General features: G+C 45.4%; 1 protein-coding gene across 6 annotated transcripts in view; it reads right to left on the bottom strand.

The window, feature by feature from the left end:
* LOC148036015 (uncharacterized) overlaps positions 1-25,115 on the bottom strand; it is a 36,484-nt gene that overhangs the window by 941 nt on the left and 10,428 nt on the right. For 4 of the 6 annotated variants that reach the window (XM_087678019.1, XM_087678018.1, XM_087678021.1 and 1 more), the window contains 3 exons: positions 1,040-1,164; positions 801-928; positions 6-710 (listed from right to left, as the gene is read on the bottom strand). In XM_087678019.1, coding sequence (XP_087534145.1) covers positions 6-710; positions 801-928; positions 1,040-1,164 — 958 coding nt within the window. Of the gene's footprint in view, positions 1-5; positions 711-800; positions 929-1,039; positions 1,165-1,435; positions 1,529-1,636; positions 1,831-25,115 lie in introns of all 6 variants that reach the window. The other 2 variants (XM_087678023.1, XM_087678022.1) reach the window with 2 other exon arrangements.

Genomic DNA, 25,115 nt, shown 5'->3' with positions numbered 1-25,115 from the left:
AGTACCTGTATTACTGGAGATCCTGGACCTTCAACATGACATTCAGATGCCACAGCAGTCCCAGATTCTTGTTCTGATTCAGTCGGCGTCTGTTGAGAGGTGCTGTTACAGGTCAATGAGCGATGGCTTCCTCCTTTTGACCTTTGACTTGATGCATGATTTGGAGCAGGTACAACAGGAATGCCAGGCACACAAGGCCTATATACAGGTGAGCTTGAGGGTGGAGGAGATACTTGTGCTTGTGATCCCTGAGTTGGTGGCATTTGAACAACATACCCTGGAACAGGCTGCACAGGAGAAGGATATTGAGCATATGGCCTTTCTATGTGTGAGTTTACAGGTTGTGGGAATGCTGGAAATGGGATATATGAGTTGGCTGCATCCCCAGGTCTATTTCCAAACATAGCATATGCTTGAAGGCCAGGATGCATATGAAAGGTGCCCATTGGAGGTGCAAGGGGCATGTAAGGTGTAGGAGTAACCAGAGCACGAGGTGGTCCCACCTGATGGGAATCAGATTGAGAAAGAGAGACCGGCTGTGGAACAGGTACCGGGTAAGGGAAAGCTGCAGCACCCATCACCATAGATGGATCCATGGTCATCCATGGTGAAGATGTTCGCAAGCGTTGTTGGAGTTGAGTTTGCAGCTGCTCTGTTTCATTCTTCAGAGTAGCTTTCTCCTCTCTTAACTCATTCTTTTCTTGAGTCAGCTACAAAACCAATGGTAATAAAATAATAAGCACTGTTTACTGCATGACGTCTACCCATTCCCAGGGATGAAAAACTTTCATTCAACATACATCACGAGACTCGTTAAGGAGAGAAGTATGCTCTGTCTTCAAACGCTTAACCTCCTCACGAAGGTCTTTCACAATTTGGACACTTTCCCCAAGAATGGTAGCCTTGTCATTCTTTGGCCGATCTGGATCTGCCAACAGAATAAAGATCTACTATTTAACTATTTTGCAATCAAAAGAACTAAGCACACCTTAACAGTAGAACATGCACATACACCTGCCATCCCATCACACAACCTTACCTAGCGCACTTGCTAGTTCTGAGAATTGTTCGTTCAACTTGTCTCTTCTTAACTTTTCGCGGTCTGCTTTATGAAGCCTTCTAGCAGACAAACGGTCTTCAACAGCATTGCCTCCCGACATTGGGCTGCCCCAGATTTATATTTTAGCATATAAAGACTAATACTCTCAACGTAACACTCAAGACCATAAAGCTCTCACAGCAACTCTACTTTAAACTAGATTATTCCTGATAATGTCTAGCTTTTGAACAGTTTGCATAGCATTCATAGAACATTTCTGCCAGACTACTCTGATGCTTTAGTGTCTAACACTTCATGCTCACTCCAATGAAACTGTATTCGTACAAGGGTGTACATTATCCAGCACATAAAGTAAAATGTGGATTTGATTTTTACGTTGTGATGCTTTGACTGGAGGATTGGAATGACTAATGCCACTTTTGTCTTGGATTCTCAAGAGCCCCATGCTTTGCCTTTCTGACTCAAGGGCTGATTCCATACAGCCCTTCAAATTAGCTTAACATGAAATGTCATATGTAGGGACAAATCTCAAATTAAGTCAACACCTGTACTAGGCTTTCATTACTTCTATGTTACCTCTGTTATGTAAAGGTGGGTCACATTTCACCAACATCAACCAGGGTCACTCCTTTTTGACTGCAGCTTTGTTATTCTGGAAAGACAAAAGATCCATAAATAGGACCTTGAACTTGTCCCAAGCTCTTGGGTCCTCATGGTCTATGAACAGATTCGATCATCTTCCAGCTGTACCTTGAAAATGGTTGACAACCCTGACACACAAATTGGATTATAATGTGCTCTTGCAAGCTCAAAATTTTCTGAAAGTGAAAACCTAGTTTACATCTTTATCTCTATCAAACTAAGGCAGCTTGTTATCCTTCCCTGTTCTCTAAAACTTCTCATTAAAAGCTCTTGGGAGGTGCTCTTATATCAAAAGGTCTTAGACTGCCATTTGGGGACCACAGCTTGTCAAAGTGCAGAGATGCGGAAGCGTGGGACCAAAACTGAGAGAGTAGGGTGAACATAGAGAGAGGAGAGAAAGAGACAGCAGAAGATCTGCTGTATGAAGTATGCTGAATACAAAGGAATGCAGATATGTATGCTGAATACAAAGGAATGCAGATATGTACACGGGCGCAATCTGTATGTCTGCGTATCTCAACTATGTGAGGTGAGAGGATCGAGGTGCAGCTGGGAGTGCAGTAGACAGTGAGAGAGAGTGAGACAGAGTGAAGCTCGACCCAATACCAATAGACTGAAAGAGTGTAGAATGAAAGTACAAAGTACAACCCTTAAACCTTAGGGTTGTAGGGGGTGTTCACACCCGAACACAGTAAGTGCCTGTAAGTGTGTAACATAAGCACATAAGCACATACGAAAATAAGGACTATAAGTCTGGGGGAAAAAACCTCTCTTACCGAGAGTAAAAAGTGCCCCAGTGTCCTATTGATCACCAACACTCCCATATGAGCATGGCATAAGTGAGGCGTGAGTCAAATACCCAACAAACCCCCTGGAGTGAAGAGTGATCAAGAGTACAAGGATCATCCGCCACCAAAGAATATCAAATTTAAAGCATCGCGAAATGCTTCAAATTTGTCACGAGGAAGAGCTTTGGTGAAGATGTCTGCCACATTGCTGGTGGTAGGACAATAGACAAGGTTGATATCACCTGCATGTAGCCTCTCTCTGACAAAGTGATAATGGATCTCTATGTGTTTCGTGCGTGCATGAAACACTGGGTTCCGTGTCACTGCAATGGCACTCTGACTGTCAGTGAACAAAGGAGTAGGCTCCGTAACAGATACATCCAGATCAGCTAGCAAGTGTCTAAGCCATACACATTCAACTGTGGTAGTGAAAGCTGCCTTGTATTCAGCTTCACATGACGATGTGGCAACAGTGGATTGTTTCTTGCTAAGCCAAGAAATGCAAGAAGAGCAAAGAAAGAAACAATTGCCACTAGTGGAGTGACGTGAATCATAATCACCAGCCCAATCAGAATCACTGTAAGCATGTAACTGCAGTGGTTCTCCCTTGGCATAAAGCAACCCAAGAGATTTAGTACCCTGCAAGTGACGAAAAACACGCTTGACAGCTTGCCAATGTGACATACGTGGCTGATGCATATACCTGCTCAAGGCTGAAACTGCAAACTGTATGTCCGGCCTAGTGTTGCATAGATATAAAAGACATCCAACTGCTGGAGCATATGTATGTATATCAAACAAATCATTGTCATCATGTAATGACAGTTTTAGATCAGGTTCCATGGGGGTACAAACTGGCTTGCAATCCCGTAAGCCAAACTTCTTAAGAAGCTGCCCAATATACCTTGACTGTGATAGCCCAATACCGTGAGCATCATGTATGAACTAGATGCCCAAGTAGTAATGCAAAATTCCCAAGTCAGACATGTCAAAAGTTTGCTGCAAATTTTGTTTAAATGCTGAAATCTGATCAGCATGTGTTCCAGTGAGCAAAAGGTCATCAACATAAAGACATATAATCAACATAGATCCCCCTTCTTTACATACGTAAAGGGTAGACTCAGATGAGCTGTTTAGAAACCCCTGACCAAGCAAGAAAGCATCTATTTTTGCATACCAAGCTCTAGGAGCTTGTTTCAAACCATATAGTACCTTTTTGAGCTTGCAAACTAAATGTTCTGAGCCTTCAACTGTAAAAACCAATGGGCTGCTGTACATAAACTTCCTCTTGAAGTTCCCCATGTAAAAATGCAGTCTTGATATCCAACTGATGCACTGTCCAACCATAATGTGCAGCCAAAGCAATCATAGACCTGACGGTCATCATACGGGAAGTAGGAGCAAATGTCTCCTCATAGTCAATGCCCTTTTTCTGTGCGTAGCCTTTAGCTACAAGCCGTGCCTTGTATTTATCAATTGATCCATCTACTTTCCTTTTCAGTTTGTAGACCCATTTCGTTCCAAAGGCTTTCTTCCCAAATGGCAAAGACACCAAATCCCAAGTTTGATTCTTAGTGATAGAATCTAATTCAGCTTGCATTGCTGCCATCCAATGCACACTGTGTTGTGCATCCTCAAAACATTCAGGCTCTTCATTATCAAAAGTACTTGCTGCCATAACAAACTCCATGGTATGTGCTGAATCATGCAAACGAGTTTGCCTTCTAGTACGACCAGCCATGGGTGCATCCAAATGACTATCTTGCATAGTCTGCAAATACCATCTAGGTATCTGTCTAGCTTCCTGACTGTGTGCAAGCTCTTGCTGAATTTCAGTTTCAACATTACGCTGGATATTCCGATCAGCCAATGGCTGAATTTCTGCACTTTCTATAGGAGCAGCTAGCTGAACATGAGGTTCATTTTCTAAAGCTCCAGCTGAATCACCAAAAGTAATGGGCAGCAGCCCTTCAAAAACATCACGGGCAGCCTGATATGTGTCCAAACCAGCCAAGGATAATTCTGATTTTTCATCAAAAACAACATCCCTGCTGACAAAAACCTTCTTTGTAACGGGATCATAGAGTCTGTAGCCTTTGCTCTCACTGCTGTATCCCATAAAAATGCACTTAATAGCCTTGTTGTCCAACTTTTTTCTAAGTACCTGTGGAATATGGACATAGGCAAGACACCCAAAGGTACGGAAGTGGCCAACAGAAGGTTTACGGCTGTTCCAAGCCTCAAAAGGTGTGATGGTCTTCAAGGCTTTGGTAGGGCATCTGTTCAAAATATGGCAAGCACACATGACTACTTCCATCCAAAAACTATGAGGCAAGCTCTTTGCCTTCAGCATACATCTGGCCATCTCCATGAGTGACCGATTCTTCCTCTCTGCTACCCCATTCTGCTATGGAGTATAGGCAGTAGTGTACTGATGGACTATGCCTTTCTGCTTCAAAAAAGAATTCAGCATAGAGGACATGTATTCTTCCCCTCGGTCCGAACGGATGGTCTTAATTTTGCATCCAAATTGATTTTCAACAAGTGCACTGAAAGCCAAAAATGCATCATACACTTCTGACTTCTTTTTCAAACAGTAGACCGAGCAAAAACGTGTAAAGTCATCAATGAATGTCCCAAAATAGTAACAACCGCCCAATGACATTGTTTGCATAGGCCCACAAACATCTCAATGCACCAACTGCAATCTGGTTGTTGCTCTGAAAGCAACATCACAGGGAAATGAGAAACGATGCATTTTCCCCAAAATGCATCCCTCGTATAAGTGCTCAGGAGGTCTCTCCAAGAGAGGTAAGCCATCTAGCATCTGAGTACGCTGCAAAAGCATCAAGCTGCCAAAGTTTACATGCCCCAAACGAGCATGCCATAACTCTGCCTGTATCATAGCAGGAGTAAGAGTGGATGTCAAGTATGCCGATTGATCTACTGAAAGAGCATCCAACTCATATAAACCATGACACAAAGATCCTGTCAAGACCAAAGTCATGCGTTCTTTATCTCTAACCATGCAACGGTCATCATCAAATGTGACCTGCAAACCACAACGTATCAAAGAAGAAATAGATAGCAAATTCTTATTGATCCCAGGCACAAACAAAGCATCCTGCAAGCGGAGAATAGAGCCATCAATGGTTGTGAGCTGAATCTCCCCAATACCACGAACAGGGTATGATGCATTATTGGCACACTATATAGATATCCCAACGGAAGGTGCACTAAACTGAAGCAAATAAATCTCTGCGAGATGTAATATGCCTAGAAGCACCACTGTCAAAGAACCAAGTGTCAGTATCTTCTGTAGAGCTAAGTGCTCTATCAGCCCAAGAGATGTCATAACTACAAGTGTAAAAACAATAGTCCCTGTCTACAACAAAGGACGCGGACTCACTAGCAATGGAAGGAGTAGTAGAAACAGACATTCCTGACTCCTTCTTCTCTTTGGCGATGCGCTTCCTACACTCAGTTATATAGTGGCCTGGCTTCTTACAATAATGACATTTTCCCTTTTTAGCTTGCGTGCCCCCTTGTGTCTGATTCTGTGATGTGCCAGAAGTACCAGAACTCTGTGAAGCATTTTTTACCTTGCTGTTTTTGCCTTTCTGTCTTGCCACAAAAGCCTGCTCAGAGACTATAGCATCCACACCACTATTTTTCCTTGTTTGCTCCTCCTCTAGAAGCAAACTAACCAGCTGAATAAAAGTGAGTGGCTGCGCGGCAATCCTCATGGTGAGGTTCAAGGCAGTATGAAAAGACAAGTATGAAGGAGGTAAGGAATTCAAGGTGATGGATATCAACTGTGCATCCGAAAAGTACTCATCTACATTCATAAGCTGCTTCCGCAAGTCCTGAATCTTATTCAAGTGATCCTGCATAGAATCACCCTCATTCATCTTTAAAGTCTCTAACTCTTTCTTCAAGAAAGTGATTCAAGTCTCATTTTTTCCTGCAAACATATGCTCCAAAGTCAGCCATGCATCTCGTGAAGAAGATGCTGAACGAATGTGAGGGATGATGGACCGCTAAACTGCCAAAGCAATCAGCGACAAAGCCTGTGCATCTTGTGTATCCCAAGCTTTTTGAGCTGCAGTTCTTGGAGGAGGTGGCTGAGGCGGAGCGGGCTGAGGTCCCCGTTGTCCACGTCCCCCTTAAGGAGGAGTAGCGGAAGCTACAACTCTCAGTCTAGTTTCGTCTCCACTGACATAATCCCATAAATTCTTAGCTACTAATACATTCTTCATCATGAATGACCATAGCGAATAATTGTTTCTATCTAATCTGTCTTCCTTGGATACATAGGTAAATACATCACCTCCCTAATTTGCCATGATGACAAATTTCCAAAGACAAATGAGCAATGTCAAAGCAATAAGGGCTGAAAATCTGCAAATTTCCAGAAATTGCAGCAAGCAAACTTCTGCAATTAATGTGCAAGGGTGTACTCTGTCAAGAACTATCTTTAATGCACGCTTCCCAAGGTGCAAACAGTGCTCAGCAACACTGTAATGTCAAAATCCCCAAAATTTCTGCCAAAATTTCTGTCACAAATACCCCAAAATGTGCATTTAATGTGTCTCTGTCACAGACACAAGCACGTGTCCCAATGCAGAAAACTGATCCTGCTGCTGCACGAACTCCTGTGTTGAAATAAAAAAATGCAAAATGTTACCTCTGCAAAATGATTACATTTGACTGACGACGGGGCACGGATCCCAAGGCAATGTCTACGCACAGGAACAGGCTGGCGAACAGAGGCCCACGCGTCAGCTGGTTGCCGAAACAACGACAGGAGGCGGCGTCTGCAGACAAGTGGCGCGCGCAGTCAGGACTAGCGCGCGCTGACAGGTGGCGGCTGGGCAGAGGAGGCGGCGCCTGCAGCTAGCGGCACCTGCAAAACTGGCGGCGGGAGCTGGCGGCTAGACAGAGGAGGCGGCGCCTACAGCTGGCGGTGCCTACAGACCTAGCAGCGGGGCTGGAGCTAGCAGCGCCTACAAACTAGTGGTGGCGCCTGCAGCTGGTGACGGTTGGAGGGACAGAAGATACTGTCGGGGGCCGCAGACTGCAGACAGGTGGCTGAGCTCGGAGCTGAGCTCTGATACCAAATGTGTGAGGTGAGAGAATCGAGGTGCAGCTGGGAGTGCAATAGATAGTGAGAGAGAGTGAGATAGAGTGAAGCTCGACACCCAATACCAATAGACTGAAAAAGTGTAGAATGAAAGTACAAAGTACAACCCTTAAACCTTAGGGTTGTAGGGGGTGTTCACACCCGAACACAGTAAGTGCCCGTAAGTGTGTAACATAAGCACATAAGCACATACGAAAATAAGACTTTAAGTCTGGGGGAAAAACCTCTCCTACCGAGAGTAAAAAGTGCCCTAGTGTCCTACTGATCACCGACACTCCCATATGAGCGTAGGCATAAGTGAGGCGTGAGTCAAATACCCAACATCAACCTCGACAATGTCTCCCTGCTGCAATCTGCCCAATCTCTGCCCTGAAATCTGCAACTGCAAGAATGTGAGTGTGTGCTGGTGTCAGGCTATTTATAGCCTGAAGGAAAAGTAAAAAAACTGTCAGGTCGGCTGCATTACATGCAACCGACTGTACTGAAAACTGGCCGACTGTACTGCACAGTCCAACTGGACTGCCACGTGGCACTGATAGATGAAAAATCTGCTCCGCCATGCCGAAACACTCTCAAATGACTACCCAACTGGAAAAATGCATATGTACACAGCCTAACTTAGGAAAATGCTTGTCCAAGGGGCGACAATCTCTAACACCCCCTCTCAAATCCTGCATGAGGCATAAGGCTGAAGGATATGGAGTGTCGTCGAAGTAGAGCCTGGGGAAGCACCTTCGTAAACAGATCTACAAGATTGTCCTCTATCTTGCAGTACGCCACATCTATGGTCTCATCCAGAAGCTTCTCCCTAATGAAGTGGTAATAGATCTCTATGTGCTTCATCCGAGCATGGAATACAAGATTCCGTGCCAAGACAATGCAACTCTCATTGTCACACTGTAAAATAGTAAGATGAGTCTGGAGACAGCCAAGCTCCTCCAACAATCTCCAAAGCCACACAATCTCACATGTGGTAAAAGACATGGCCCGATAGTCCACCTCAATCGAAGATAGGGCTACCGTGGGCTACTTCTTGCTACTCCAAGAGATAACACCTGCACCCAAGGTAAAACAATAGCTTGTAGTAGACTGCCTGTGGTCCACATTGCCAGCCCAATCCGAATCACTCCAACTTGCAAGGACAAGAGCACAAGCACCTGCACCTGCGGGATAGTAAATCCCCAAGCCGGAGGCCCTCTCAAAAACTATAGTATCCTCTAAACAGCCTACCAATGCACCTGATGAGGTTCACTCATGAGCCCAGCCAAGAGACCTATAGCAAACATAGATCAACCCGTGTGTTGAGGAGCCAAATCAACGATCCAATCAGCTGACGATAGCGGATAGCATCCGCCAAAGGAAAATCTAAGTGTAAAGTGGCCTTCCAATTCGGATCCATAGGAGAAGAAATAGACCTGTAAGCCCCCATCTCAAAAGTCACCAAGAGCTCCAGTACATATCTCTTGTGGAGATGAAAACCCCCTCTGAGTCTAATAAATCTCATGGCCCAAAAAGAAATGGAGTCCTAAATAGGCATCTCGAACTTCTGATGTAAGGCTACCTTCATCTCTTGGACCTTCTATGCATGGTCACCTATAACAATCAAGTCATCAATATACAAAACAAGCAACACACGACCACTCTCTAAAGTGTGCACATAAAGCTGTGGATCGGCCCTAGAGCATTGATATCCCAACTTCTCCAGAAGGAACGAGTCAATCTTCTCGTTCCAAGCACACCGAGCTTGCTTCACGCCATACAAGGCCTTCTGCAACCTGTAAACCTTACCATCTGAGGATACAAAGCCAGGAGGCTACTCTACATAGATCTCCTCATTCAAGTCGCCACTCAAAAAGGCTAACTTCACATCTAACTGAAAGACGGGGCCATCTCCTATGACCAGCTAAGGCAAGAACAACACAAATCGTCACCATATGAGCAATGGGGGCAAAAGTATCATGGAAATCAATGCTTGGGCGCTGAGCAAAACCTTTAGCAACAAGGCAGGCCTTGTACTTGTCCAAAGAGCCATCACTATGGTACTTGGTCCTGAAGACCCATTTGACATCAATCACCTTCTTATGAGAGGAACGAGGCACAAGGTACCAAGTGCCATTCCTCTCAATAGCCTCCAACTCGGCTTTCATCGCTTTCTGCCAATGATCTAACTGTAAAGCCTCCTTCACGGAGATAGGCTCTCTATCCTGCATAACACGGGACATCAAACACTAGTTAGAGCAAACAAGCTCCGTAGAATGTGTCTAGTGCCGCCGTCACATCCGTGGTCCATCCTACGATTGCCACTCCTCAGGGACCCCCTCCATCCCTGAATCTCGGAGCGTGTCACTGGTCCAACGAGAAGAAGGCCGGATCTCTCCTTGACGCTCTCCATCTGCTGAAGTTTACAGAAGGTCCACCGACCGTGGAGGAGCAATCAATGAATCCGGTGGCTAGAAACTAGGCTCCTCATCTAAAGAAGAGTCCTCAAGAGGCACAGGCTCCAGAGAAACAATCACTGGGGCCCAGCTATCATCGGGATCTCCAAGAATAGGGTGGTCTCACCCCCCTCTGGGACTAGAATCTTCACGAACCGAACGTCACGGCTCGTGTAGACATCCCACTTAACATGATCATATAATTAATAGCCTTGAGATTGCGAACTATAGCCCACAAACAACTGTCCTTTGAAAGCTACTTCAAATTTGTCACACAGTGTCTTCAAGATGTGAACATAGGCATCACACCCAAAAAACCTGAAATAAGAAGCATCTAGCTTGGACCCAAAGTACGCCTCATATGGAGTCATACCAACAACAGCGGAAGTAGGGAAACAATTAAGGATGTGAACTGGAGTAGCCACAGCCTCAACCCATAGACACTGAGGCATCTGACGATGCTCTAGTATGGTACGGGCCATCTTGATCACACTGCGATTCTTCCACACCAGGATGCCATTCTCCTGAGGGATGTTTGTATTGGCAAACTCTTGGTGAATACCACAATTTGCACAAAACCGAGTAAACTCATTAGAAACAAATTTTCCGCTCTTATTCGATTGTAAGGTCTTTAGCTTCTAGCCCAATAGATTCTCCTCAAAGAGCAACCAATCCTTAAGTTGGAGAAAGCCTCCAACTTCAGCTTCAAGAAATAGGCCCATGTCATCCTGCTATAATCATCCACAATGAGCATGAAATACAAGCTCCCTCTAAGGGACTCCGTTCTCCATCAGTCCACAAAGATTGATAGAAACAAGCGCAAAGGATACTGAAGACCGCCTCGAAGCCTTACTAAGAACAACATCACAAATCTGCTTCCCACAGATGCAAGATACACAAGGCTGCTGGCTCACCATAATATCTAACAAACCTCGAACAAGATGTACCTGAGACGCCTTCCAAAGGTAATCATAATTGAGGTGGCCAAACCAAGCATGCCAAAGCTTGGATTGAGTTTGTGAGATAAGAAGAAGAGAAGTCAAGGCAGAAGAAGACCGCAACTTGTAGACTCCATTCTCCTCATAACGTGAAGAAAGAACATGTCTTGATCCTCAATCAAGAATCTGAAAAGAATCCTGTCAAATTTGAACAAAAGGCCGAAGGCACAAATCTTGTGCATCGAAAGAAGATGATTCTCCAAAAGCCGGCGCATAAAGTATCTCGAATGTATGGGCACCACCACGTCCATCTAGAATAAGATGCATATTGCCCCATCCCAGTATAGAAATAGACAAATTGTCACCAATAAGAATCTGGCCATGCGAAGACCGCAAATGAGCAACACCTGTTGAAGAAGGAGTCATGTGCTAGGAGACACCACTATCAACAATCCACTCCTGAGTGTATGGGGCCGTCAACGCAGCATCAAAAGCCGTCAGGGGCGAATCCTCAACCACCTCCAAATGGAGGAAAGCAACTAATGAGGAATCAGCCACTGCTCCGCAATCCTTTGAAGATTTCTCCTTCTTCTTCTTCTTCTTCTTCTCCTTCTCAAGGCAATCCTTCTTCTAGTGACCTATTTTGCCACAAATGTGACAAGTAGACTCCTTATCTTTGTCCTTCTTAGATTTGCCCTCCTTCTTCTTCTTTTGGTCCTTCCCCTTCTTCTAAGAGGACTGACCAACCAAGGCCTCAGATTTCCAAGCATTGGTCCTTTCAGTTGCTCCTCTTGGTCTAAGATCGTAGGAACCAACTCTTCCCACCGAAGAGTCTCAAATTGCCCTAAAGCAATCAAGGTGGGATAAAAACCACTGAAGCAGGGCGATAACTATAAAAGGAGAGTTATCGCCGTATCTTCACAAGTGATCACCTTCCCTGTGTTTTGAACCTACATCTAAAGCTGCCTCAGCTTATTGATATGCTCCCGCATGGAAGATGACTTGTTGACACTCATGGTTCGCATTTGCACTACCAAAGAAACTCCCTTCATGACGGTCATCCAATTGTACGTCTGATCCAACTCCATCCGTATCTCCCAAGCCACCGTCAAATGCTCAATATGAGAGATAACAGATGTAGGTATATGAGAGAAATAAAAACCAGCAAATGCGAGCATTGAGTTTATCCCAATGTGCCTGATCCTTTGCTAACTCCACCTTATCACTAGAAGAGAGTCTGAACTCATCTCATGAAGAAGGACGATGGATAGCCTCCGTAACAAGCTCCGCCAAATCATAGGACTCCAAAATGGCAAGCATCATGACCCACCAAATGCGGTAGTTCTCACCATCGAGCTTTTGATATGTCCATGATTGCCCAAAACTCTGTCTCAACCTCAAAAGACATCTTCACCTACAATGCCTGCACAAAACACAAAAAACAACCCCCACTGATAGTGAAAATATAGCCTGCTAGGACTATGGTTCGCTCGTCCCGCTCCTCCTTCACCCATCGGAGGCGATGAAAAGGTAAAATCTGCACTTGAAGGCTAAAGACTTAGCCTTCCTCCTCTTGGAACAGCAACAAACAGCAGCAACTTCACCGAATTTGCTCCTTTCCTTCACGCCCACGCTCTCTTCAGCCTTGTTTTGATGCGCAGCCCTCTTGCTCACCCTCGAACGCTGGAAACATAGCCTTGTGTCGCGCTGAAATCTCCTCTTCAAAAGGGTTCTTCACTCAGTTAGTCCGTCTTCACTGCTCTAATACCATGTCAGAGTGCAACGATGTGGAAACGTGGGACAAAAACTGAGAGTAGGGTGAACACAGAGAGGAGAGAGAGAGAGAGAGAGAGAGAGAGAGAGAGAGAAAGAGACAGAAGAAGATCTGTTGTATGGAGTATGCTGAATACAAAGGAATGTAGATATGCACACGGGCGCAGTCCGTATGTCTGTACATCTCAACCTCGACAATGTCTCCCTGCTGGACATCTCGAAGTCTCCTGCAATCTGCCCAATCTCTGCCCTGAAATCCGCAACTGCAAGAATGTGAGTGTGCTGGTGTCAAGCTATTTATAGCCTGAAGAAAAAGCAAAAAAACTGTCAGATCTGAAAACTAAGCTGACTGTACTACACAGTCCGACTGGACTGCCACATAGCCGTCTGATTGCAACCTGCATGTCTGGCTGCTGACGTGGCACTGACAAATGAAAAAAACTGCTCCGCACACCAAAACACTCTCAAATGACTACCCAGCTGGAAAAATGCATATGTACACAGCCTAACTGAGGAAAATGCATGTCCAAGGGGTGACAATCTCTAACAAGCTGTGCCTGCAATAGTTGTTTTAACAATTGTATCAACCCAACAAGGACCAAGCTTGCCTTCCCAATACCTTTACCTTCTATGACGCATGTGGGCTGCTAGCCATTTGCCACTTCAAGCCTACTAATTCTCAGGTTTGAGGTGTCACCACAGCTGAGAAACCTATAAGCAAACATGTTATATGTAGTCTTCTTCTATGTACATCTCCTATTTGTGAGCCTCAGTCTGAGTCAGAATATGACCTTCAGAGCTCTATCACTGTCTCAATCTATCATTCATTCTCTTATGTATGTCTTCTTCATTTTAGGCACAATGACTTTGGGACCTTGTGTTGACTCTATTGTCACATCTCCAATCGAATATGATCAATTTATACTAGTATTCTCACCTCTGGAGTTCAGCAGCACATCTCATGGGACCCAGATAGTAACATGGGATGGGCTTTGGGGATGGGAAAGGGAACAAGAACAGGAACAAAAATGGGAACGAGGACAAAAATTGCCATCATGTGTCACAAGGAGAGGGACTCTAACACGGGAACAAAATTAGGAGAGTGCAAGGCCAGGATGGGATTGGGACAAAAAGCTAGAAAATGGCCATTCCATCTTACTATGCATGGGAGGAGCGAGTCCCATTGGTTCTTAAGCAAGATGCACAACATTAGAGACAAGATGAGGAAGATGTTGAGATAAAAAATGTATCATAAACTCATTAGCTCTTTAAAACAGCCCCAAAACATGATTATTACCAAAATTGTCATAAAAACAAAATACAAGACTTGGTACACCACTAGGCAGTTGATAAGCACCCTTTGTCAAATATCTTAGCCAATCTAAGATGACCCTTTGGGCTCTTGAGGTATGATAACCAGCACCTCTATAGTCTTGATAGGCCATTGTGTAGTTGATGTTCACCATTTTTCCAATGTCCTAGCTGCTTTGGGGTGGGATGCCTCAGGGTGATTATGGGCTTGAGTTACACTTGCAATTCTTTTCTCGTAGAAACATAAAACGGGGAACGCGGACAAGGACGAGAACGCCAAACTTAAGGAACAAGGACATGGGACAAGAACGGGAACAGCATTTAAAAATTAAAATTCATTAAAAATAATAATATTTCAATCATAATTCATGTGGAGTATTATAGCCAAGGTATATAATCCACAAGGACAAATCATTTTAACTTTAAAGATATCATGCGTCATTCTAAAACTAGTCACTCTAAAATGAATTACAACTTTCAAGGCTCAAGAGTCAAGCTAGTCAATTATAAAACGTAGAATACATATGCCATAAAACAATGAACAATGAACTAAGCTGAAAAAACATGCTAAAAAAGACTAAAAATATGAAGTCTAATCTCTAGACTGAAGCAAAATGCGGCATTCCAAAATAGCCCAAAGGGCAACTACAAGACTACGAATGCCAACGTGGCACAACGGCCCAAGTGTCACATTCATCAAGATCAATCATCGTATACATGTGTCACGATAAGAAAACTAAATCAAAGATCATCATGATCTGAGGCTACTCCAACTATTCCACAAGTGCTAGTCTCATGATCATGTATACCATGAGTTGCTGCATCTCCCTTAACATCAGCATGTATCTCCTCCGCTTGCTACATCTCCCACTCTATGAATGAATCGAGCATTGATGTCATACTATTACATAAGATCCTTAAATTAGCACTAACAAATACCAAATCATTTGCCCTCTCCACACCAACATGGTTCCTCTTCTTTGAAGCAATGTGAGCGTATGTACTCTACAAGCACTCGAAACAAGAGAAGCTGACTAACTTACTCAAAATACAGAAGGCTAGCTGCTGCAACTCAGAACCATCCGAACCATAGTCCTCCCACCATAAAGCTGCCCCAATCTTGTAGTGATCCTCCTCTACATCCCCACAACCAAAAGAACCCTGAAAGGACCCATAACATGAAAGCTAATCTCTAATCTTTCATCTAGTACCATGATTAGGCACTAGACGAGACAATATAAGTCTCCATGCATCTATAACCTCAGTGTCATTCTCTTCACCCTTGCCTTGGAACTCAAGATCCGCAATAAATACATCTCCCCAAGGGAATGGATCACCTCCATATCAATGGAACTCCATTTTTAGCCCATAGGCTCTTTCTAGTCACTATTGCTTACTCAACAAGGCACTTCTCCTTGTCAAGCAAAGTGGTGCGTAAGGTCTCTAATAATAGAGGCACATACAAAGGACCATGCTCACCAATCTTCTTCCACATCAATTTAAAATACTCTCATATGACTACACGAAACTAAATGTGATCATGATAGAAAAAACGAGCCATTGATGTATCCACCTCTTCCTTCTTCTTTTGATGCCAACTAGCATCAAGTATGATATGTCTACATGTAGCATGTGGTGCTATTAATGCCATGACCAATGCAAAGCTTGCAATAGGTGTGGAGATAGTAGTACTTCCTTATATTGATCCTACTCTAGACACATCTAATTGGGGTGATGTCACAAAAGTTGCACGGTTAACTACAACACATCATGGTCTAAATGCAAGATAAGCTTCTTGACCTGCTACATGGTCACAAAGCTCCCTTTGTTTCTCCAAGGTCACATTAGAACAAAACTACACCTCTGAATTTGGCTCGTGTAGAAGATGAGCTTGAACCCAATTATGCATAAGAGAAAACAAGTGGCAATTGCTATTCCATATTGACATATTCTAATAATTAAGAAACTTTGAAAAATTAAAATCAATGAAAGTTTAAGATAGAAATTCTCGGTTCAATAGTTTATCTTTTTTGCTCCACTAGTTCGCTTGTATGGGCAAAGCTTACAAGTCCATGGTCGAGATCCTCCACCACTCAATGAGCGGTCAGCATTTACATCTTTCCACCATGACCAATCATCGAACCTTTTTCCTCAACCACCAATACAACAAGCAGGACCGAAAGAAAAAGCCAATTCAGGGCTAAAGTTAAAACAAAAAATGGCTGAAGAAAAGCCTAAAGGGATGGCCGCTGCAGGCGAAGAGAGGGGAAGAACTTAGACGAAAGAAGGGAGGAGAGAAGGGATAAGCATCGAGAAGAGAAGTGGGTGAAAATGAAAGTGGGAGAAGGAAGAGGAAAGAGGGAAGTAGGAGAAGAAAAAAGAGAGAAGAGGAGAAGCTGGCTGTTGGGGCCTGGGCTGCTGCTAGGCAACATGGAGCATGAGTCTCGCAGGCAATGTCGAGCCGTGGCATGCACACAAAGTGGGAGCACAATAGCAAGCGAGAGTTTAGAAACAAGTAGAAACAAGCACAAATCCAGCAATAGCCAACCTGGTCTGGAGCTACGTGGCGTTTCCTATCCATGTTCCTGACAGGAAACATGTTCCCAACTGCATTCCTTGTCAAAAACGGGACAAGGAGCGTCCCGCCCAACAGGGATGCAATTTCGGACACATTTCAAGCAAGAATGGCAATTCAACATCCCAGGGGGCCATTCCGGCTGTTTTCTATCCCTATACCTTTTCTAGTTCCAATTTTGGGCCTAAGAAGGGTTGTTGAGCTAAAAAATACATTATAAATTGATTAGCTCTTTAAAACAACCACAAGACATTATCATTATCAAAAGAGCATGAAATAACTGCTTTCCTAGAGAGTGTTTGTGTCCTTAAGTCAAAACCTAATTTGGGAGGATCCACTTGTCTATAAATAGACAAGTTGCCCACCACTCAACCTCATCCCTTCTTGCAAGTTACCCAAGTTTTTCCTAGCCTCCATCCATCAGGCACCTCATTGAGCTTATTGGCATGGTCATCTCCAGCTATCGCTCTTCAGCCTGGCAACTCCTATAGTCAATGTTTTGCCCCAGCTTGCCGATACCATCATCATCTACAACAAGTCGTTTTTGTCTTTTCAGCACTTTTTTACCTGTTAGTTAGAGCACTCAAGATCTATCTCCCATTGACGACACACATCAACATCTCCCTTAGCCCACTTCCATGAGAGCCACCGACTATTGGACACTGCTCCCTTCCAATATCTTCTGCACTCTTTTCTTCATTTACAACATTCATTCATTCACTATAAGGTTCTCCTTCTTCTCTATTTGTGTTTTTGCATTTTGCATTTATGTTTTGAGTTCTCCATGCTTTAGTCACGGTTGTGCACTCAATGTTTTCTTTAGCGAGACTCAATATATCTTTACCTGCCTTTACGAGAGGTATTTCTTATCGAGGAATTGACAAAGAAAAGAAAAAAGGAAAGACAAAACCAACCTTCCTTCTCTTAATAATTAAATGTACTTGAATATAACAATAAATATGTACATAAACTGAAATGCATACTTCACTATAATAATCTTGGACATTGGACACCTTGTTGGTCCCAAAATTAGCACCCCTTGCGATATTCCTTTAATTTATATTACTATTGGATGGAGTACAACTGAGATTTGGAAAAGCTAGGTAGAAGTCACCGCCATGATAGCATCAAGAGAGATGCTGCACGATCCGCCTCGGGAGGTTAACCCTCCATGCTGGTAGAAGAGCAAAACTCCAAGGATGATGAAACCATGAAGGAACGGCACACATCCCAAGTCTCCAACCCAGGTAGGACTGGGCAAACCTGCATGTTAGCCCTACACTGAAAACAAAACCTGCAAAGGAGATAAATGTCTGCAATCACAGGGTCAGTAGTGAGATGCTCCAAAAACAAAACTAAACTAAAATGAAAAGCTAACTGAAGAAACAAGTGTAAAGATGCAAATGGGTATGTGTGTGTGAGTAAATGCAGCAGAAGACTTAAAATGTAGAGACAAAAATCCAATGGGCCCAACTCTAAGAGTGCGAAAAATGAATGCTAGACTAACCTAGGGTATCCGAAAGGACCTAGAGACATGCTAGTCTAAGAAGGTGGCCACCATCGCGTACGTCTAGTAGCAGGGCTATGCCAAGGGAACGCCTGACGAGGTGGGGAGGAAGGTGAGATAGATGTGTTAGCAGTTAGAGACCCTGTCTAGGTGCAATCGGACAGTTTCTGTCCAGGTGCAGTCGAACTGCCACGTGGCAGTCCGACCTGTCTTATCAATCGGCTGCAGCCGACAGGTCTTTTCTGGCACCCTGTTTCCTGGCTATTTATAGCCGAGGTTTTCAGCAGTCTCCCGCACTTTTCTGCTCGCAAATTACAGACTGGTGGCACGCGCAAATTCCGTCTCTGTTCGCAGATTTCTGATAGGAGACAGTGCAGACTGCAGCGGACTTCGAGGTGAACAGCAGGTTGCATCGTCGAGGTGGAGACACGGTCCAGCGCACTGCGCCCGTGTACATATCTACATATCTTTGTATACAACACACTTTATACAGCAGATCTTCATCTTCCACTGTCTCTTTCTCTCTCTTCTCTCTCTGCGTTCTCTCTCTCAGTCCTACGCTTCCGCACCGCTGCACTCTGACATGGTATCAGAGCAGTGTTGAAGGGCTGACTGAGCGCAGAACCAACCTGAAGAGGAGTTTCTATCACGACACAAGGTTGTGTTTTCAGCATTTGAGGGCAGGCAGGAGGGCTACGCCTCGGAACAAGGCTGAAGCGAGCATGGGCGTGCAGGAAAGGAGTCCAGGTGGTGGATTTGCTGCTGTTTTCTGCTGGTTGACGAGGAGGAAGTTTAAGTTTTCAGCTTTCAATTGCAGGTTTTGCTTTTTCATCGCCTCTAGCGGGTGAAGAAGTTTCAGGACGCAGAAGAGCCCTAGCAGGCTGAATTTTCACAGTCAGAGGGGGCTGCTTTTGCGTTTGTGAAGGCATTACAAGTGAAGATGTCTACAGAGATTGACTTGGAGTTCCAGACGATTATGGACCAGAAGGTGCCTGTCTTACCGGCTCTTCCCGCAGATTAGAAGCTCGATGGCGACAACTACCGCATCTGGTGCGTCATGATGTTGGCCATCCTTGAGTCCTATGATTTGGCGGAGCTTGTACAGGAGGAAATCGACCGGCCCTCGGTAAGAGATGACTCCAAACTCTCTTCCAATGCTCGCGCGGAGTTGGCCAAGGCTCAGTCTCACTGGGACAAACTGAATGCCAAGATTCGTTCCTTTCTTTTTCTGTCTTGTACTACAGCCGTGATAGCTCACATCGAGCACTTGACGGTGGCTCGGGAGATATGGCTGGAGCTTGATCAGATGTACAACCGGATGACCCTTATGAAGCGGTTTCTTTGGAGGTTCAGATGCGGACCTCGTCTGTAAACAAGTCTTCTTCGTTGTGGGAGCATATCAACAAGCTTAGACAGCTTCAGATGCAAGTTCAGAATGGGGGGAAGCCGATTTCCTCCGAAGACATGGCGATCACACTATTGTCCCAGTTGCCGCCACGATTCAGTACTTTCTACTCCGCCCTTATTGCTTCGGGGCGAGAGTCTACTCTTCGTTGGGAAGAGTTGGTTCCTATGGTCTTGGACCAAGAGGAACAACTAAAGGGACAGAATGCTTCCAAGTTGGAGGCACTGACAGGTCAAGCCTCTCAGAAGAAGGGGAAGGACCAAAAGAAGAAGAAGGGGGATAACAAGTCAAAGAAGGATAAGGACAAGGACAAAGAATCCACATGCCATATTTGTGGAAAGACTGGCCATTGGAAGAAGGATTGCCCTGACAAAGATAAGAAGAACACCAACAAGGACACAAAGGATTCTAGAGCGGTGGCTGCACCCTCATCAGCTGCATTTCTTCATCTAGCTGTCATTGAGGACTCTTCACCGAATGCTTCTCATGCTGCAATGACGGCTCCCTAGGCTCGAGAGTGGATCGTTGACAGTGGTGCCTCCCGGCACATGACTCCTTCATCAGATGGTGTTGCCCAGTTGCGACCTTCGCGGAGGCAAGTTCTCATTGGAAATAGCTCTTCAGTATCTATTGCAGGACGGGGTAAGATGCAGCTTATTCCAGATGGACGTGGTGGTACCCATACCTCCGAGGTCTTGCATGTACCAAGTTTAGGGTATCATCTTCTGTCAGTTCATAAGATTTGCTCCCTTTGGACTTTTGGTGGAGTTTGACAGTGATTTGATGCGAGTCCTTGATCGCGGGTCAAGGAAGGTTCTATCATCCGGATATGAGGAGAACGGCATCTATAAATTGAAGTCTTCCACCACCCTCTCTACTCTTCTTCTTACCTCTCAGACACAGTCAGAGTTATGGCATGCTCGTTTTGGTCACCTCAACTATGATTATCTTCGGAGGGCATCACGTGGACAGCTTGTTCGAGAGTTGCCGGATATAGTGGTGAGCCAGCAGCCATGTGTCTCCTGCATTCGTGGGAAGCAGCATAGGGATGCCATTCTCCACACAGCTTCACGGCGGTCTACTTCACCGATGGAGCTTGTATCTACGGATCTATGTGGCCCTATGAGGAACGAGTCCTTGCATGGGAGCTCATACTTCATGCTGATCGTAGATGACTACAGCAGGATGACATGGGTCTAATTCTTGTCATTGAAGTCAGAAGCTTTCTCCCACTTCAAGGATTGGCTTCTCTTTGAGAAGAACCGATCAGGCCGGAGATTGAAGACCTTGCGATCCGACAAGGGTGGTGAATTTGTTTCTAATGAGTTTGCTCATTTTTGTGCAGATAAAGGTATTCACCAGGAGTTTGCTAATACCAACACTCCTCAAGAAAATGGCATTCTTGAACGGAAAAAACGCAGTGTGATCGAGATGGCGCGCACCATGATGGAGCACCGACAAACCCCTCAGGTTCTGTGGGCCGAGGCTGTGGCTACTGCAGTCCACATCCTTAATCGATCCCCCACTTCGGCCATTGATGGGATGACACCTTTTGAGGCTTACTTTGGGACTAAGCCCGATGTTTCTTACTTTAGGGTCTTTGGGTGTGATGCCTATGTTCACATTCCCAAGGCTCACCGTGATAAATTTGAAGCAGCTTCCCGAAGACAGGTATTTGTTGGCTACAACTCCCAGTCCCAAGGCTATCGATTGTACGATCCCGTCAAGCGGGATGTGTACACTAGTCGAGATGTGCGGTTTGTGGAGGTTCTGGCCATATCCACGGGTGAGGAGCATCCCGTTCTTGGAGATCCAGGGGAGAGTTGGGCTCCCGCTACAGTTCCTTTGGAGCCCATGCCTTTTGATTCTGATTCTGTTTCTGACACAAAGTCTATTGTTCCACCAGTTACCCCCGAGGAGTTACCACCGGTGGATATCCCAGAGTCTTCAGTTGATGGAGAGCGACGAGGGGAGGTCCGGCCTCCTCCTCGTTGGGCCCGTGACACACTCCGTGATTCAGGGATCGAGGGGGTCCCTGAGGAGTGGGGACCGCAGGATGGTCCGCGGCGGTCACGGAGACACCAGGCACATACTACGGAGCTTGTTTGCTCTAACTATTGTTTGATGACCCGTGTTATGCAGGATCGAGAGCCCACCTCCGTGAAGGAGGCTTTACAGTCCGCACCATGGAAGAAAGCTATGGAAGCCGAGTTGGAGGCTATTGAGAGGAATGGCACTTGGTCACTCGTGCCACGCCCCTCGAATAAGAAGGTGATTGGCATCAAATGGGTCTTCAAGACCAACTACCTTAGCGATGGTTCTTTGGATAAGCACAAGGCTCGCCTTGTTGCTGAAGGTTTTGCATAGCGCCCAGGGATTGATTGTCATGATACTTTTGCCCCCACTGCTCATATGGCGACCATTAGAGCTGTTCTTGCCTTGCTGGCCATAGGAGATGGCCTGTTTACCAGTTGGATGTGAAGTCGGCCTTCCTCAATGGTGATTTAAAGGAGGAGATCTATGTTGAGCAGCCTCCTGGCTTTGGATCTTCAGATGGGAAAGTCTACAGGTTGAAGAAGGCCTTGTATGGCCTCAAGCAGGCTCCGCGTGCATGGAACGAGAAGATTGATTCGTTCCTTCATTCTCAGTTGGGATATCGGCGTTCTAAGGCCGATCCGCAGCTTTATGTTCACACATCCGAGGATGGTTGTGTGCTTTTGGTATTGTATGTTTATGATTTGATTGTCAAAGGTGATCATGCACAGAAGGTCCAAGAGACGAAGGCAGCTTTACATCGAACGTTCGAGATGACGGACTTGGGTCTACTCCATTTCTTTTTGGGCCATGAGATTTATCAGTCTCAGAGGGGGATCTTCATCTCTCAGCAGAGATATGTACAGAGCTCTTGGTTCTTTTGCGATGGAGGATTGTCGGACCCTTTCTACTCCTATGGATCCAAACTGGAAGGCCTCTTCTCATTCAGCTTCTCCCATGGCGGATGCTTCCCGCTATCGTCAGTTGATTGGATCCTTGCAAAAAAAAAAAAAAAAAAAAAAAAAAAAAAAAAAAAAAAAAAAAAAAAAAAAAAAAAAAAAAAAAAAAAAAAAAAAAAAAAAAAAAAAAAAAAAAAAAAAAAAAAAAAAAAAAAAAAAAAAAAAAAACGATTTAGGGATTCATTATCCCGCAGGGACAGATGGTACAGATCTTGTACTTGCAGGTTGGAGCAACTCGGATTGGGCCGGTGATGTGGACCACAGGCGGTCTACTACAAGTTACTGTTTTACCTTGGTGTTATCTCCTGGAGTAGCAAGAAGCAGCCCACGGTAGCCCTTTTGTCTACTGAGGCGGAGTATCAGGCCGCGTCTTTCACCACATGTGAGGCCGTGTGGCTTCGGAGATTATTGGAGGAGCTAGGCTGCCCCCAGACTCGTCCTACTTTGCTGCAATGTGACAATGAGAGTTGCATTGCCTTGGCACAGAATCTTGTTTTTCATGCCCGGACGAAGCTTCTGGATGAGACCATCACTGTGGAGTACTGCAAGACGGAGGACAATCTTGCAGATTTGTTTACAAAGGCACTTCCCCAGGCTCTACTTCGGAGACATTCCAGATCCCTCAGGCTTCTGCCCCGCCCATTCTCTGAGAGGGGGCGTTAGCAGTCAGAGACCCTGTCCAGGTGCAGTCGGACAGTTTCTGTCCAGGTGCAGTCGGACTGCCACATGGCAGTCCGACTTGTCCTATCAGTCGGCTGCACAACAAGTCTTTTCTGGCGCCTTGTTTCCTGGCTATTTATAGCCGAGGTTTTCAGCAGTCTCCCGCACTTTTCTACTCGCAGATTATAGGCTGGTGGCACACGCAGATTCCGTCTTTGTTCGCAGATTTCTGACAGGAGATAGTGGAGACTGCAGCGGACTTCGAGGTGAACAGCAGGTTGCATCGTCGAGGTGGAGACACGCAGTCTAGCGCACTGCACCCGTGTGCATATCTGCATATCTTTGTATACAGCACACTTTATACAGCAGATCTTCATCTTCCACTGTCTCTTTCTCTCTCTTCTCTCTCTGCGTTCTCTCTCTCTCAGTCCTACGCTTCCACACCGCTGCACTCTGACAAGATGCATGAAGTGCAACGGGATCAGAACCTGCAGACCAATCAACCAATCCTTCAAGAGTAGAGAAGGATGGCCGCTGAGGTTGTGCAGGTGCCACATGTCTAGCAGTCGTTGTGGAGGCTGGAGGAGCAGATGGGGCAACAGCGGAAGGCGTAGCCCCACTGAACTATGAAGTCGCAGCGGTTTGCTAAGGCTTTTTCGGTGGAAGACCTTGGGCCTTGGAGCGACACTCCTCGTCCACATGGCCTGCTCTCTGGCAGTGTGTGCAAAACCAATTTTTCTTCGAGAGTTGCTGCCAAATAAATCTTGATTCTTTGGTTCCATCGGAGGAAGAGAAGTCACCCTTTAATTGGCTTGCCATCGCATCTAGCGAGTTCTTGCCACTGGTGGGTTTCTCTCCTGGAGAAGAAGCAACCAACCCCCTCTGCTCTGAATAAGGCTGTGATGAGGATTTCTTGTGGATTTGATCATGCAGCCTTGCGTAACACAAGAACTGGCACTCAAACTCGTAGAAGGTTAGCAATCGAGGTTGGAAGATGATGTGTCAAATGAAATTGAAGTATTTTGCGGGCAACTTATTCAAGAAGAATGTAACCTAATCGTCATCTGACTTTGGAGAGCCAGTAGTGGCGAACTCGGCAAGTAACCGCCTATAGTCAATCAACTTGACTTTCACATCATCCCCTTCCTTAAGAGAGAACTCTCAAAGTCAAGATTGATATGCCGAGTACAATCAGGAGCCGCATAGCGGTGGAGAAGGCGACTCCAACACTCTAACGCGAGCGGGAAGTATTGCAACTGAGAGTGAAACTCAGGAAGCAATCCCTACATGAGCTCAACATTGGTTGTAGCATTGCGGACTCTCCATTGACAAATGTAGTCAGGGTGAGCTAGTGGAGGGTCCGGCATAGGCTCTAGACCAATGACGAGGTCCCAAATACCCTGAGACTCAAGCACTTGTTGCATGAAATTCGACCAAGTAGTGAAATTTGACCCGTTAAAACGTATCTTATCCATGAAGGCATTCTTGGCCGTTGCAACAAGAGTGATAGTGCTCGGAGATGGATAGTGTGAAAAAGTATAGTGGGGGTAGGATGGGGGAGTGGAGTACATTTGGGAATGGGCCCCAAAGTGCCTACCAAGCATGCTAGTGTGCAAGATGAATCCATAGGTAGGGATGGGTTGACTAGGCATGGGCATGGTAGCCACATGAGAAACCCAAGGAGGTGGGATGGGAACACGGGGAGCAGAAGATGGGAATCCCTGCGTAGATGTAACCCAAGGAGAGTGTGAAGATGCACCATAAGCTGAGGATGGGAAACCCTGCGTATGAGTGGTCATGGGAGATGTGAAGCTAGGAATAGTGAGGGGGATGCCCATCACAGTCAAACCAGGAGCGATGGGTGTGCTCATTTGCTGAAAGGTGA

Source organism: Lygodium microphyllum, chromosome 5 (genome assembly GCF_053477565.2).
Source record: "Lygodium microphyllum isolate KBCC chromosome 5, Lygodium_microphyllum_v1.1.10, whole genome shotgun sequence".
Classification (NCBI taxonomy): Eukaryota; Viridiplantae; Streptophyta; class Polypodiopsida; order Schizaeales; family Lygodiaceae; genus Lygodium; species Lygodium microphyllum.
This window is presented reverse-complemented; position numbering and strand designations above follow the sequence as displayed.